This window comes from Alosa sapidissima, chromosome 3 (assembly GCF_018492685.1).
Source record: "Alosa sapidissima isolate fAloSap1 chromosome 3, fAloSap1.pri, whole genome shotgun sequence".
Taxonomy (NCBI): domain Eukaryota; kingdom Metazoa; phylum Chordata; class Actinopteri; order Clupeiformes; family Clupeidae; genus Alosa; species Alosa sapidissima.
In genome coordinates, this window is record NC_055959.1 from 4,952,758 (window position 1) to 4,970,411 (window position 17,654).

The 17,654-nt window shown below is 40.6% G+C and overlaps 1 protein-coding gene across 11 annotated transcripts; it reads right to left on the reverse strand.

The window, feature by feature from the left end:
- Positions 1-3,329: 3,329 nt before the first annotated feature.
- On the reverse strand, positions 3,330-17,155 carry LOC121705894. 11 transcript variants are annotated; one of them, XM_042087207.1, is made up of 22 exons: positions 17,042-17,155; positions 16,699-16,861; positions 16,345-16,537; positions 15,604-15,712; positions 15,454-15,515; positions 15,077-15,191; positions 14,784-14,845; positions 14,060-14,174; positions 13,768-13,829; positions 13,046-13,148; positions 12,896-12,957; positions 12,520-12,634; positions 12,226-12,287; positions 10,739-10,853; positions 10,463-10,524; positions 9,230-9,332; positions 7,273-7,337; positions 5,140-7,135; positions 5,000-5,059; positions 4,719-4,784; positions 4,139-4,204; positions 3,330-3,823 (listed from the first exon to the last, which is right to left on the reverse strand). In XM_042087207.1, exons 1-22 carry the CDS (start codon positions 17,142-17,144, stop codon positions 3,594-3,596), a joined length of 4,089 nt encoding a protein of 1,362 aa, XP_041943141.1. In that variant the 5' UTR covers positions 17,145-17,155; the 3' UTR covers positions 3,330-3,593. The 11 variants fall into 11 exon arrangements, with proteins under 11 accessions (XP_041943141.1, XP_041943145.1, XP_041943142.1 ...); XM_042087212.1 differs by having other exon boundaries at positions 3,600-3,804; XM_042087211.1 differs by lacking the exons at positions 14,060-14,174; positions 14,784-14,845.
- Positions 17,156-17,654: the final 499 nt, after the last annotated feature.

Here is a 17,654-nt window from a genome sequence, read left to right on the forward strand (position 1 = left end):
TCACACACACACACACACACACACACACACACACACACACACACACACACACACACACACACAGCCAACACCACTCAGCCTCTTTCTCTCTATTTTTCTCTATGTCACACACACACACACAAAATGTTCTTTCTAACACATACTTGCATGAATCGTACAGAGACACATGCCTGATCATACTCACACACACACATGCACTATCATATACACACGTATCACACACACACATGTCCACATATTCTCACCCTCTCCCTCTGTCACACACACACACACACACACACACACTCGGATTTCTGGCAAGAGGGTTGAACAACATTGCGGGTGTCGGACCACGTGGAACAAGAGATCCGTCTCCACACCACATCCCAGCTGCTAGACATTAACCCGCTGTGGCTAGAGCAGAGGAGCAAAGCGGCCTGACTGCTAGTGCCGTCGCGCTCCCGGAGAGCAATATCACGGCAAGGTGTTGTCAGAAGTGGGGCCACCGTTAGCGCTCTGCGGCTAACGCCACGTGCGGAGGACGACCGCGCGAGCCTACGACTCTGGTCAGGAAATCGGTGAACTCGTTTCAGCTGGTGTTAATTAGCTTAAAGATCCCCATGCAGCAACTTACTGCTTCAAATAAAAATACAGCAACAAACATTGCATAAAAATGTTGAGCTAAACAGTAACAGAAACATGGATGTAGTCCGTTTGGGTTAGAAACTGCCGTTGATGTAACTGATGCTTTATGGATGTTCATATAGCTTAGTATGTTTTGTCCATACAGTTTTGCTGCTGAGCAATATTTGTATATAAAAGCATAATGTAATGAACCCAACAATTATCTGTAAACATGAAAACTGTCCCCGTCATTGTCACCGCATATAAAGTGCTTGTATGAGACTGCTGCTGACCTGCATTTCAGAGTAGTTTAATAAGAAGGGCACTTTGTCTGATGGGATAAGGCTGTGATCTTCTTAGCCAAAGTCAGCAATGACAGTATCGCTCTTTCCTTCCTCCTCTCTATCTACATCTTTCTCTCTTTCCTCTCTCCCTCTCTCTCTCTCTCTCTCTCTCTCTCTCTCTCTCTCTAGGGCCGTGGGTTGGAGCGCTCACAGGCGACTGGCCGGAATGTGTCGCCAGGTGTGATTAACGACGATGGCCATTCCCTGAGGGTGGCGGGGTGCTGGGGAGGATGCAGAGGGGGCACTGAGGGGTGTGTAGGGGGCTCACCTGGGCAGACTGTGTGGGCTGGTCACCACTGGGACAGTGGCCAATGAGCCAAAGGGGGGGGGGGGGGGGGGGGGGGTCAGAACATAGAGGTTGAGGGACCACAGAGTTGAGGGGTGTAGGGAGATGGGGGGATAGTAAAGGCGTTAGGCAAGGGGGCAGGAACGTTAAAGGGGGGGCAGGGAGAGGATAGAGAGAGGGCAGAGAGGTTCCCTCCAGGGTTGGCCTTGGCCGTGCGAGAGGCGAGAGAGGACAGCTACGCCGCTCTGCTTCACAGCACAGCCCAGTTCCAATGACCTCTACGAGTGGAATGCCTTTATTAAACGACCTATATGCAGTAGTCTATACGTCTATGTGTAGGGCAATACAATTTTCAAAAGTACAACTAATTTAAAATGCACTTTATTAGAAATTGATTTAATTTCTAGAAATCAATTTGATTCACTTTCTGATTTTTTCCCTTACTTCAAGTTAAATGTGCTTAAAAGTCATTGACAGTCATGTGAAAACTATCAATATACTGTTACTTGTTAAGTTTTCAGAAATGATCGGTCATATATGCACTGAAATAACATGTAAGTGTGTACAGTAACATTGAATTTACCAGCAGGCTTTGACGTTGACAATTTGGGTGATGGACTGTTAGGTGAGGCGGTGAACTCGGCCTGGATGTCCCTGAGAGAGGCCTGTCCTCTTCAAAGCCTTACGCCATCTGTGGCCGTTTTAGCCCAGCTTCTCACGGCCCGGTTAGCTCCACAGCTTTAAAAGTGCTCACCGAGGCTGTCAGGCTGTCGGCAGGGCCTGGGCGCGGAGCTCCGTGACAGGGCCCTCGCCGCCGTAGCTGCCTGTCTCATCTGGGAAACGGAGCGGGGGAGCGGGGCTGAGGCCCTCACAGATGTGTCTGGGCCGAGAGGGCCTGGTGGCGCAGCGGAAGCTGGGGGTTAGGAGCTGCACGTCAGGGCAGCTTTGAAGGGTGCCACACAGAGGTGTGAAGCAGGGGTGCAGGGCTAGTAGGGCGTCAGGGGGTATGTGGGGGGTGGGGCAGGGGGAGGGGGGTAGAGTTCATCCTAAGGTGAACTGTCCATCAGGAAGAGCCGTGAGGCTGCCGTGCGGACAGATATGCGCCACACCTGATCGCCTGGTGGAGGGAAAAGCTGAGATCTCCCCCCTGATGGTTGGAGTCAGCACTGACAGATCCTCACATAGACACACAAACACACACACACACACACACACACACACACCTATACCCGTTTATCGGACTATAGGGACAATTTTGGATTTTTTGGGCAAATCAGACTTGGCATAGGGCTGCGAGGACACCAGGTTCCAGTGGTGCTAGAGCTACAAAAAACATACCAAAAATCATGAAAAAAATCAGGGAACCTATACACGACTTAAAATTAAAAGATTTTCTTTGCACAACTGAGATATAAAAAATGGCTATTTTTCAGACTTTTTGGTGGTTTGTAAAGACTTCTCTGTAACACTGTCTATAAGGACAGTGTGGTGTACAAGGTCAGTGATGTCATCATACACATACACCAAGTATAACCTGTTTTGAAAGGACACATGGCTTATAAGACCAAAGTGATGTCATCATACACATACACTATGTATAACCTGCTTTGAAAGGACAAGGTCTGTAAGGCCAGATCACCATACACATACACCAAGTATAACCTGTTTTGAAAGGACACAAGGTCTATAAGGCCAGGTCACCATACACATACACCAAGTATAACCTGTTTTGAAAGGACGCATGGCTTATAAGACCAAAGTGACTGAGGCACACCATTATAATAATATGGAATATATTAAGAGGTCATTTTTGTTTTCTTTGTTGACATCTGTTGTGCATTACAATTTGGCACACAAGTTGAAATAAGTGTGAATAACATCAGATTGAGACATCATTTGCAGATGATGTACACAGGCAGCACAATCACTCCATTCTACACTTCTTCCTATAGAAAACATCAGTACCTCCAATCAAATTGTCAAGTTACAAAAGTTTACAGATTACACCACGGCTCTTATCTGATGGGGTCTACCTACCCGTGGGCCAAATGTTACTACTTAACTAGGTTTGTTATTATTAACACACAACACATTCGTTGAATCACTGAACTATATTTGATTTGGTCACCTCAAGAATCTCTTCCTTCCTTAACAAGGACAGCATTTTAAAAAATAATAAAGGAAAATAAAAGTGAATCCTGACATTAAAAGGCCCAGGCTAACCACAAAGCAAAACAAACAAAACAAAAAACTGCCTGTGAGCAAAATAAATTAAGTGACCTAACCCATTTCTGAACACAGGACACCAACTTGTAAAACATGCCTAGAAAGGTAAAGGCTCAAGCTATCCAAAAGAGCATTTAGCGTTTAGCATTTGAATGCCTTTTAAAGGCCAAGCCTCTGTTGCGGACAAAATCTCTAATGTTTTGAATGGATCTGGTCTCCAAGATAGGGTGTTCCTTTTCCTTGCACTGCCCGCTGGTGGCAGTGACACCGTTTTCAACAAAAGGCCTTAGATGTTTCATCACCGCTTGTATCTCCTCCTCAGACCATGGTCTCTTCGTACACCGCCTTGATGAAACACAGAAACCTGAACAATTAAAAAAATATTAGAAGATAAAAAAAGAAAAAGAATGTACTTGCAGGTAGGGATGTTGCTGTTCAAAATTGCCAAACAAACTGGAACTTGTGTAGACAAAATGTATGTGGTAATAAATTGAGATCTGCTAAAAATCAAAGTTGGATTGTTTTCATTAACATGACATTTCATTACACTGCTTGTTAAAAACAAAATACACCCAGCTTCTTTATATGCTTTATATGCCTAACCAAACATAATGTAAGTGTTGACTGCACATTAGCAAGTGTGCCTAGTGATGGACATGGCACCGCATTTAAATAATACCTTGAGTAACGGAGTCAGGGAGATGAGGTGAACCAGAAGTTACACAGGCAGAGTTCCCCTGGTCATCTAAAAAAACATTGCACAGTATAAATGTATGGGCTTAAAGAGCCTGTCTGCCAACCAATCAAACACCATGGGCATAGAGGGGATACATGTAAAACTGTAATATATTCTACTACCATGCACATAACAAGCAGACAGCCAATTCTATATTATAATAACTATGCTCATGGCAAAGTTGTTGAACCGGGTGAAGTAAGGAGAGCCTGACTTTGCAACCATACCTTGAGTGATAATTTTACTAGGAAATTATGTACATTTTACACAGGCCAAGTCTTCCCTGTAGTTTTAAAATGATCATGCAAACTACTGAACACATCAAAATACTAACCACAATGCATACATGTATGTGTCACAATGAAAAGAGATGACAAAAAGGTAAGCTTCTAACAAAGTTTCTAACCATCGTACTACTGGACAATTCCTGACAAACACTTTTAATACACTCTAATGAACCCACAGACTCCAGCTCATTACATGATATGTTTGGCAAATGTTGGGTCCATCATTGAGATTATACCTTGAGCTGCAGTCTCGGAGAGATGAGGTGATCCAAAAGTCCCAGAAGTCAACATTTCTTCATTGTCTAAGAACAACAAAAGACAAAAAAAAAAACAATGGTATCAAATACACAGCTAGGGTAGGCAATAAAAAGTTCCTACATCTGTGAAATAACAGTAGGAGGTCATCTAAATGTCAATAAAAAAAAGCCTATTTTAAATATTTCACCAATACAATTACAACATCCGCAACACGGAATACAACAATTTCAGTAGCCTTGGGACCCCATTTTAACAGTACCTTGCAATGTGGAAACATTAGGGAGTTGCTGTGATCCTGTATCCATTTTGTCTATGTCATCTATTAAATGACATTGTAAAAAGGTTATTACAGCAACCATACACACCAAGCAGATTTAACAATGTGTAAATGATTCATACCACCAATTTCATCCAGAGATTTTCCTTGAATATCCTTCACACTTCCCTTCTCCATAGCCATAAGCAGCTTTGAGATCTTAGCCAGCTGAATCGTTGATTGGGGCAGTCGATAGTACTCCCTATGCACCCTAATGTCATGGCCGAGAAAGTCGGCCAGCTGGTCCAGTTCATTATCTTTCAAGTTCATGACTTGGCTTATTGTGGCGATCTGTTTGCGAAGGTTAGTTGATCTGAGGTTTTGAGGATCTTCGGCTCCACAAGCATCTGCAAATTGACCAAACTGTCCTCTGTAATGACCATCACTACAAGGAATAGCGAAGAGGTAATTGTTGTTTTCAGTTACTCCACACTCTTTCCTCTTACTAATGAGGAGTGACAGGTTAGCAGTCATATCAGGGGTCAGGATCACAGCAACCTTTCGTCCTTTTTTCCCCCTCAATTCCACTCTGGCGAATTGTTTGCAAAGTCTCTTCTCAACTTCTGTAAGCCCAGTGCTTATGTCATCATTTAGTTGTGACACATCACGATCTTCAAAATTGTTTACAGTCATCCTTGCCACTTCACCTTCCCTTCTCCTATTAAACAAAATGACTTGACAGAGGGTCACCTTTGCTAGTGCTGCATAAGTGCCTGCTGTTGGGTTATCGGCTAGTTTCTCCTTAGCCAATTCCACTTGCTGACCAAGATATAACTGCAGCTTCTGAACGTCTTTGGCCAGTGGAAGCCTGGTGCTCTTATTGTATTTTGCCTCACTCAGGTTTGATAAGGCAGAATGGGAAACTAATTCAGACCACTTTGTTTCATGAAGTGTATGAAACCTCTTGATGGAATCGACCCCCTCTTGGTCCTCTTCCATTAGGGCACGACACATGATGAGGTCACTTATCTTTCTGAGAGAATGCCCAATTTTAAGAGCCAGACTTGGGGCTTTGAATGTGTTGTGTTGGTGATCAAAACCTGAAACTCTCTTAACAGCACCAGTAAGAGTAAAGAAGTTGCCTGGTTTTATTGCCTCTTCCATGTTATGGATTCTAGTTGTGTGGCGCAAAGTCACAAGTAATCTCCCAAGTTCCCTTACTTTCTGTCTTATATACTCATGCTTTGATCTGTCACTCCCATGCTTATTAAAGAGGGACTGGGCAAACTGCATGAGATAATGATCATTCCTTATTGCAGTGGACACGTCATCCTTGTGCATTTTGCCCAGCACTGACCAAAGTTCACTTGAAATTGGCTGGGACATTGTAAATTGAGCAGATGCTATACCAATGACCCTCTCTGTCCACTCAGGTCCCTCTTCAACATTATTCTCGGGTCTTAGAGCACATCTTTTCATATGTCGAGAAAGTTCTTTTCTGGATAACATACCCTTACAGTACAAGCAGTAATCATATGTCTCAGGGCTGCTACTCTGTTTGGAACTCCTTTTCACTTTAAGACAGCCTGACCCTGTGGTTTTAACAGTCGAGTTATGCTTGAAGTTGCCAAGGTTTCGGAATTTCTCAAGAAGAACCCTTCTGTCCTTTGATGATTTGGGGAACTGGAGTGCCTGTGCGATTTCAGCATTTTCATTTACATGCTTCTCGAGATGACGTGCAAATTTTGTTTGAGGTTTCCCACATACAAAACAATAATTGACTTGGCTTTTAAGGAATTTTCCTGATTTGGTTGGGGATTTACTTTGGCCAAGAATATCCACAGTGCTTTCTGGTTCTGGTTCGGGGTCTGGTTCAGCAAAAGTAACTAAATCAGGCATATTGGTATGGGACTTCTTGGATGGTTCAGGCAACTTGACACTCAACTCTGTTCCTGAGCTTTCTGAATCCGATACAGACTCTGAGCTTTCTGGTTCTGGGTGAGCAAAAGTAACTAAATCAGGCATATTGGTATGGGACTTCTTGGATGGTTCAGCCAACTCGGCACTCAACTCTGTTCCTGAGCTTTCTGAATCCGATACAGACTCTGGGATGTACTCATCACCAGATGAGACATCATCCTGTAAAGTATATTAAATTAATTAATTACAGCATATTTTAATAAACAGAAATACACATGGGAAGGATGGTGTCAAAAACAAACTGCTAAAAGCCATCATATTGATATTAAGCATATTATACTTCAATGTTCACTTACATCTGATATATCCCAGTCTTCTGAGGACTTCTGGAGGCAGATTTTGTGCCACACACCACAGCATTCTTCAGACAAAATTAGACAAAAATTGATCAATTGTTGACCAATTGCATACTCATTTTCTTATTAAATGGAATAAGCTTCACACTTATGAAACATACACAATTAAGAAATGCTAACAAAATGAACTGTTCAGTACAAACCGTTTGAGTGATGGCTAAAACTTTAACAAAAAGTACACGTTTCAACCATTAAGGTAGAATTCACTGGAGTGGCAGAGCCTTTACATTACCCATTTGAAGTCAGTTAAAAAAAAGTATGTAGTGATCCCACACATTAAATTCACTCACTAACGTTCATAACGAAAAACAGAATGTTTTGAAAAATGACTGTTCAAATGGTGCATTCTTATGGTATTTCCAGACAGATAATTATCTAATTAAACTTAAAAATATGACATAATATGGCATCCTCCTAACAATCAAGAGATTTGAGATTCTGATTATAAACTGTTACTGTAAAAACAGACACATTAGCAGCCTGACCTGACCAAACACGGATTCTTTTTTTAATGCGTAATGTGCAAGGTGTAGGCCGTTTTCAGAATGAATCCTTGGCTCAAAGATTTCTGGCAGAATGGTCTAATGTGGAACAGAAATGCTGAAATGTTTATCCTTAATACAATTAATTAAGCTAATAAGGCTTCTGAGAATAAAAGGAAAGTAACTGGAAAGGTGTGGAGACACCTACAAGCATTTGGATTGCCAATTGCTTGGTGGATCTATTGAATTAGTTCTGGATTTATTAGGCCTAAAGTTTATGTTCATCATTACCTTTTATACAGTATATTTATCATCTCAATTAGCCAAACTAAATTTGAAGTCCACTTGAAAAGCCCACTCGATCTATTATCAACTCAGATGCTTAAATATAGACCCAGTGACTTATTGGAAGGCACAAAGTTAGAAAAAGTTGAAAGTCGAAGGGTTTAACATCATCTTCAAAGTTGAGCGTATGTACAAAATGACTTCATCAATGTCCTGAGCGCACCATAGAGTTGATGGCATTTTCCTTGTGTTGATACTCACTTACACATAATGAAACGTATGCATAATGAGACGTGCATTATGCTTTTCAGCCAAGCTAATCTTTAATAATGCTGACGAAGAAGCACAAACATTTTCCTATGTTCACGTACAGTAGCGCATCAAACCAAGAAATGTGCTATTTGCATTGGTAACATTGCAAATATGGGCTTGTTGGAATTTGTCTATACAACAATTCAAACAGTGGTGTTTCGTTTATTGTGCGATTGGGTTAACATTGAAAACAACTCATCTATAAGTTGTAATTTTATTTCGGAGTCACACAAATTAATAAAGTCCATGAAAGATGGATTTATCCGCACTGCAGTGAACCGGATGAAAGAATGAAACATTTGCAAGGATTTAAGGTTGTAGCCTAACTTAGGTCTAAGTCTAATAACAAAGAACAATATAGATAGCCTAATAATATAAATGATAATAGCAAAGGAATTAAGGACTTGTTCAACATCCAAAGGCGAGAGTCTCCAGGCATAAGGAAACCCTGCGTGATAGATTTGTGATGCGGCTTCTCCGACTCCCTGACCCCCCCAATAAAAAAAAAAAAAACCCCTTCGCTTCATGTTAATGGCCCATTTCAATTCCAAAACAGTAAAATTTGCCAAAAGGCGACTAATTTACAGGTATGCTCTCTGTTATCTGCCATGTGCCTCATCTTGCAAACTCACTTGCCTGGCACGTCATAGTATCTGCTACTCCAGTGTCTTTCACCGCAATGGTGTGACTTGATAAAACATTCAATCAACATGTTTTTATGATTTATAGGTGCGAGTCTGGAACTGACCCATGGCATGAAATGAAACTACTTATACTGAGAAATGCATTAATTAGGAGAAGATGAAAAACACACTTACGTTTGCATCTTACACCGTGCCATCTGATAGATGTGAAAGGTGAATGGCATATCCAGCATTTGTCAATTCTCAACGATTCAAAAACCAGCTTATGGATTGTACACTGTGACAAACATTTTCAAAACATGAAATAAATATAAAACCTTTACACACACAAATTGTATCATGAATTGTTTTACTTTCACACAAATCCATGTACTTTTCTTCAAATCCATCAGGAGAGATGAGAAGGGGTAAAGAAGTTACTTTTATAATATAGAAGCATATATATTCAATTCCTGTGACTTAAGTTTAGCTAACTGTTGGGGTGTCACTCATCACACACACAAAAGAGAAAGATATGCTTCTCTTGTGATGATGGCAAAGACAACAATTCCTCTAAATAATGAAGTAAACCTTCATCTGACATTTAAAAAAAACAGAAACACATCTAGTTTCGGAACCTGTGTCCAAAGCCAAATTTAGATTTACCCTGCTTAACTTCTATCATCTGTAAAAAAAGAAATGGCAACAGGGATCTCTACCAATCAATGGCTTTGCTTAACACTAAAAGTTAAACTCCAGGTCCAGGGTAAATCAACCTACAGCCCTGTTGTTTGAAGACAGCGAGTGCTAGGAAGAATGAAAAAATGTTCTACAATACAGACCACTAGCGAAACAGCCGGAAATTAACTGATGGGGGCAAGGAAACTGATTATTCTCTTCTTCCTAGCCACAGCACTACATAACCTCAAACTGCAAGGAAATAGGTTGATAAACCCTGGACTATCTGGAAAACCCCTGGAAAAATCTGTGCACGTGTTTGCAATACAGACGTCACAACATAGTATGAACAGCTTTGTTCACCCAGCTCAGTCATAAACAAAAGGCAGCAATTTTACAGAGAGCATTTTTAACATTATTTAATGTTGGCACTGGCACTTAAAAACACTAAATGGGTAAATTGCAATAAATGGGCTTAGTTTTGGAGCCAAACGTTGGAGTTAGAATGAAAACCTCTGTGACAATTGTGGCAACAGCCACATAATTTTCGTTATGCATTATCTGTATTGGTTGTTTAAAAACGGGAAAAAAGTGATCCGATTAATCGATCAATAAAGTACTAGATTAATCAATTACAAAAAGAATCGATAGCAGCAGCCCTAACTAAAACAATGAAAATTGTGTTCCATGAAACATCACAGTACTTCTAACCATTGTTCAATTTCAAAACACAGGTAATTTCAAACTCACCTCACAAGCAGAGTCATTTGGCACAGCTCTGGATGATTGACACCCTGATCTTGATTCGGTCTCTGTACAACAGAACACAGGGAGATTCAGTGCTTGACTTTCCTCAAGTCATAATATACTCAACTCACATCCCTGACAGACAATATTCTACTCAAAATGTCCATCAAGACATAGATAAATGGCCTGATATTGCCACATTTTTCATGCTGCAAACCCTTAGCAGGCATGACATGCATTGCCAGAAGTTAACAACATTTACTCAAAACTATAACTGACCACTGGCAAGCTCTGCTGAGAACACAGGGGATAACACCTCCTGGTGCTGGACACCAACTTCTTCTGTGAAAGAGGGGATTGGAGAAGTGCCACACTGACCTCTGACACAGTGCACCTAAAAAAATGAACAGCAATATGCAAAGATGAACAGGCATCAACTGGTACAGATGGGAATACTCCATACAGTATGTGCAAAGACAGAATATTTAACAAGATTTAGTAACCATTTTGGATAAGGGAGGCATGTCACTGCATAACAAATTTCTTAACTAGCCACTTTACAAGCATGTGCTGTAGTTTCTGCATATGTGTGTGACACAGGGGAATATTCATGTTATGTGAGGACAGTTTATAACACAGACAAACTCATGGTATGCAAGGACATGGTCCTTTGGACTTCTAATGACATCCTTGATCAAACTCTAAGTCTTCTGTTATTGAACTCCCAGTGTATGGCACACTCAGTAAAAAAACAGTGTTGGGGGGACACCATGGTTAGTAAAACCATCCATACTGAATAGAAAGCATTTCCACTGTAGCTGCAAGATGTTTACTAAAACACTGAACATTGTGTTCCATGGAACATCACAGTACTTCTAACCATTGGTCAATTTCAAAACACAGGTGAAATTGTTAGCGGCTAACTGAAATAAAACCACCTATATGATAGCCAATCTATATGTATGGTGAAGGGTATGTGAAGCTATTTTAATTTCAATTTCAAAGCTCAAGGGAACTTCATCAGGATGCATAGTATCCGGTATCCATGAAACAACTGGCCTTTAAAAATAAAAATCTGCCTGGCTCTATGGGAATTTAACATAGGGGTATGTATACTTATGAGCACTTGTATTGTAAGGAAGAACATTTATTTATTTACAATACATAATTCATTCACAAAGAAAATTGGTGTCTTTAAAAGGTTGGATTTCCTCATTTTTTTATTAAGACATTAAGATCAATTTTCAAAAGATGATATTTTTTATTCTTCTTTTTAGTCAACTTTAGCATGTATATGCTAAGGGTATGTAAACTTATGAGCACAACTGTACTGTAGGTACACATTGATGCCACAAGTAAGAATGTGTATTAAAGAGACAAAACGCTATTCCTCAACTAGCCACTTTACAAGCATGTGCTGTAGTTTCTACATCTGTGTGTGACCCAGGGGAATATTCATGTTATGTGAGGACAGTTTGTAACACAGACAAACTCATGGTATGCAAGGACATGGTCCTTTGGACTTCTAATGACATCCTTGATCAAACTCTAAGTCTTCTGTTATTGAACTTCCAGTGTATGGCACACTCAGGAAAAAAACAGTGTTGGGGGGACACCATGGTTAGTAAAACCATCCATACTGAATAGAAGACATTTCCACTGTAGCTGCAAGATGTTTACTAAAACACTGAACATTGTTTTCCATGGAACACCACAGTACTTCTAACCATTGGTCAATTTCAAAACACAGGTAAATTCAAACTCACCTCACAAGCAGAGTCATTTGGCGTGGCTCTGGATGATTGACACCCTGATCTTGATTCAGTCTCTGTACAAGAGAACACAGGGAGATTCAGTGTTTGACTTTCCTCAAGTCATAAAACCACATATAGGTATACTATACTCAACTCACATCCCTGACAGACAATATTCTACTCAAAATGTCCATCAAGACATAGATAAATGGCCTGATATTGCCACATTTTTCATGCTGCAAACCCTTAGCAGGCATGACATGCATTGCCAGAAGTTAACAACATTTACTCAAAACTATAACTGACCACTGGCAAGCTCTGCTGAGAACACAGGGGATAACACCTCCTGGTGCTGGACACCAACTTCTCCAATCCCCTCTTTCGCAGAAGAAGTGCCACACTGACCTCTGACACAGTGCACCTAAAAAAATGAACAGCAATATGCAAAGATGAACAGGCATCAACTGGTACAGTGTCTATTTCACTCAAACCTTTAAGTTTATGACAATGAAAACGATGTAGACAGGGGAACAAAGTGTGAATTGATGACTATCTGTACCGACAAAGATTTTCAGACTGTACCTGCAGTATAATTGCAATTCATTGATAAATGTCCCTTACGAAACTATATCATTTCTAAACATTCATACATCCCGAAATAAACAGCTGAATTCAAACTAACCTCATGCGCAAGGTTGTCTGGTGTGGGAGTGGATGACTGACACTCTGCTCTCAATTCGGTGTCTGTTGAAGAGAACACAGGACATGAAGACACAGTGCCTTGCAAGACCCCAGTATTTGGCAGGCATTGCTTCTTCAAGCAGGGACTCACCTCTGAATAAGTCTGTAGAGAAAACATTGGGTTCCAAGTCATGGGCGTGGTCACTAAGCTCTGCAACGGAGTGTTGGCCAGAAGGGAAGCTTCCACTATTTCGCTGTGTATAAAAAGTTGAACAGATGCAGATGAGGACTTGAATATCACATAAGTTTATTGTAAAGTTGTACTAAGACAGAGTTTAAAGACACATGTTCTAAATGTTTAGCAACTGTATAGGATGACAAGAAAAAAATGAAAAATATTTAAATACCAACGCAACATACGCAACAAAACATTCTATGCTAACTATGTGGTAAATAATGACTAGAAAACATTTAATTACAATAATAAAAAAAAAAGTAAACAGTAAAAGACTGTATAGATATGCTATTGTCCAAGTAAAGGAACTTACACCATAAACCACTGCAAATTAATATGTTTCTAATGCTGTCAAAATAATGATAATTCTACGACGGAGTATTAGGGCCACACAAAGAAAAAAAAAAAAAATGTTTGCCATGACGAGATTAAACTCGACATTTCGAGAATAAAGTTGAAATGTCATTTCGACTTTAAAGTCGACATGCCGATATTAAACTCGAAATACAGTTTAAATATAGCCTACACTAACACACAATATGTGACAATCATTATAACACTGAAAATTGTGTTCCATGGAACATTAGAGTACTTCTAACCATTGGTCAATTTCAAAACACAGGTAAATTCAAACTCACCTCACAAGCAGTGTCATTTGGCATAGCTCTGGATGATTGACACCCTGATCTTGATTCGGTCTCTGTACAAGAGAACACCGGGAGATTCAGTGCTTGACTTTCCTCAAGTCATAAAACCACAAAGGCATAATATACTCAACTCACATCCCTGACGGACATTTTGAGTAGAATATCGTCTATCAAGACATAGAAAAATGGCCTGATATTGCCATATTTTTCATGCTGCAAACCCTTAGCAGGCATGACATGCATTGCCAGAAGTTAACAACATTTACTCAAAACTATAACTGACCACTGGCAAGCTCTGCTGAGAACACAGGGGATAACACCTCCTGGTGCTGGACACCAACTTCTCCAATCCCCTCTTTCGCAAAAGAAGTGCCACACTGACCTCTGACACAGTGCACCTAAAAAAAATTAACAGCAATATGCAAAGATGAACAGGCATCAACTGGTACAGATAGGAATACTCCATACAGTATGTGCAAAGACAGAATATTTAACAAGATTTAGCAACCATTTTGGATAAGGAAGGCATGTCACTGCATAACAAATTACATCATCAAGCCGCAAGAAACAGCTGACAATGCACCATATACTGTAGGTACATACTGATGCCACAAGTAAGAATGTGTATTAAAGAGACAAAACGCTATTCCTTAACTAGCCACTTTACAAGCATGTGCTGTAGTTTCTACATCTGTGTGTGACACAGGGGAATATTCATGTTATGTGAGGACAGTTTGTAACACAGACAAACTCATGTTATGCAAGGACATGGTCCTTTGGACTTCTAATGACATCCTTGATCAAACTCTAAGTCTTCTGTTATTGAACTCCCAGTGTATGGCACACTCAGGAAAAAAACAGTGTTGGGGGGACACCATGGTTAGTAAAACCATCCATACTGAATAGACATTTCCACTGTAGCTGCAAGATGTTTACTAAAACACTGAACATTGTGTTCCATGGAACACCACAGTACTTCTAACCATTGGTCAATTTCAAAAACTCACCTCACAAGCAGAGTCATTTGGCGCGGCTCTGGATGATTGACACCCTGATCTTGATTCAGTCTCTGTACAAGAGAACACAGGGAGATTCAGTGTTTGTCTTTCCTCAAGTCATAAAACCACATATAGGTATACTATACTCAACTTACATCCCTGACAGACAATATTCTACTCAAAATGTCCATCAAGACATGATATATGGCCTGATATTGCCACATTTTTCATGCTGCAAACCCTTAGCAGGCATGACATGCATTGCCAGAAGTTAACAACATTTACTCAAAACTATAACTGACCACTGGCAAGCTCTGCTGAGAACACAGGGGATAACACCTCCTGGTGCTGGACACCAACTTCTCCAATCCCCTCTTTCGCAGAAGAAGTGCCACACTGACCTCTGACACAGTGCACCTAAAAAAATGAACAGCAATATGCAAAGATGAACAGGCATCAACTGGTACAGTGTCTATTTCACTCAAACCTTTAAGTTTATGACACTGAAAACGATGTAGACAGGGGAACAAAGTGTGAATTGATGGCTATCAGTACCGACAAAAGATTCAGACTGTACCTGCAGTATAATTGTAATTCATTGATAAATATGTCCCTTACGAAACTATATAATTTCTAATCATTCATACATCCCGAAATAAACAGCTGAATTCAAACTAACCTCATGCGCAGGGTTGTCTGGTGTGGGAGTGGATGACTGACACTCTGCTCTCAATTCGGTGTCTGTTGAAGAGAACACAGGACATGAAGGCACAGTGCCTTGCAAGACCCCAGTATTTACCAGGCATTGCTTCTTCAAGCAGGGACTCACCTCTGAATAAGTCTGTAGAGAAAACATTGGGTTCCAAGTCATGGGCGTGGTCACTAAGCTCTGCAACGGAGTGTTGGCCAGAAGGGAAACTTCCACCACTGAGTTGTGTCTAAACAAGTTAAACAGAAAAAAATTGGGCAGCAGTGGTTGTAACAGTAGGGGAAATATACAAAACATACAGATAAGCTTGCTGGCATCATCTGGGAGAGAGATAGCCTGGAAAATCCAGACCCTGGTAATCTAGAAAGATTAAGGGTCTGGCCACGAACAATGTAATGGCCCAACTCGAGGGACGGCAACAAGCATGCATTTAAAAATCTCACTGCACGCAATTGGATAACACTACGACCAATGTGTACCGTCCTCCAACGTTACAGTGCTGTCTTCATCAGTTTAGCTGGTTCCCCGGGATATCGGGGTAAAAGTAACGTGCATCATTGCCAGAGTGTCTCGCCGAGACAATTCCATTGTGCTCTCGCGTGAACTCTGGATTTCCACGGTAGGAGAGAGACACGATTGACTGAAAACCAGATTGAAGACCACCAAGATGTGACTTCTGTTTTTTGGTTATGATTGTTGGCACTAACAAACGATAGGTATTGTGTAATCTCTGTGGCCTCATGAAACGGACACAGCTTAACACAAAGAGAGGATTTCATTTTTATCAAGATGTCAAAATATAGGCTATACTTTTTAAACCTTGACACCAATTCATATGGGGATAAAATCAAAATGACCCACCTCTTTACGCCAGGGCCATTCTTTCCCACCATAGTCATAAGTGATTTCAGTTCCAGCCATAATTTCCTTCAGTGCAAAAAGGCAGAGATGTGGCTTCCCATCTGCTTCGATCAACTTCATTCTGCAATTTGGTGCCTTGTGCTCATCGTTTACCAGTCGTCCAAATGACCCATCTTCAAGTGCTCCATCAATACTGCAAATGTACAAACATCATGCACTAAACAGACGTTTATAGTGACACTTGAATTGTACATGCACAGTTGATGCAAGTTAAAATGCAACATGAGATCTTTACTTCAGAAATCCTGACTTCTCACTATAGTAATCTAAACATATTAGTCATTCTGAACCTACCACCATGTCTTCCGCTTCCATGTGAAGTCAAACATGAAGATCGAACATGCATTGTGGTACAGTTTACGTCTATGTTCAGCTTCAGCTGCATCAATGAGCTCCCCTCTATACTCCACCACAAAGTCTCCTTGATTGAAAACAGCTAAAGTGAAGATACCACGACCTGCAGACACAACCTTATTAGAGTAACAGGGGTAGCAGACTATATCTATTGGATAAAACTCAGCAATGCAAATAATCACATACAACTGAATTATTCCTATAAATTGCTACAATGCAACGTCAATTCAAGAACCAGTGACATGTAACCTTCAGTCTAGCCTACAGTGTGTCAGTCACTCACCTTTAACTGGATTAATATATTTGATCTCTAACATTGAATTCTTGTCTCTTCCTGCAAGGATGTGATTAGTGGCATCCTGAAGAGGAGTAGTTCTCCGTGGCATGACAGAAGTCACTAAGGAAATTAATAACAAAAATGTAAACAACAAAACAACTTCACTACTCATCTCACTAATACCATGTATATTCAAACAGTATGTTCAAATACTAAATGACAATGCATACAAAGAAATAGAGAAACAGAAAATGTAGGCTATGTTAAAGGATAAACTCAACGGAGATCTAAACAAAGCACTCATTTACCACAGACCTTAGCTTAGCCGTCAAAATTCTATGTGCTGGACATTAAGCTTGCCAAGCCATAACCTCTGGCTATAATTTCCACACGTAGGAGATAATGTTGGGCTACTTCATATTTAGTCTATTAGTTGTCTAGATGGGCACGTCCTCCCTTACCTCTTCAAAGAAATTGGAACAATTCAGACTTAAAATAAAGTTTAACATTGATAGTCACGATTGTAGCCCCCCTCCCTCCCCCAATACCACTGTGTGCTGTTCGTGGTTTAGGAGCATAAAGAGCAACGTTGTAATGTAGTTTGCTAGCGAAATTGACG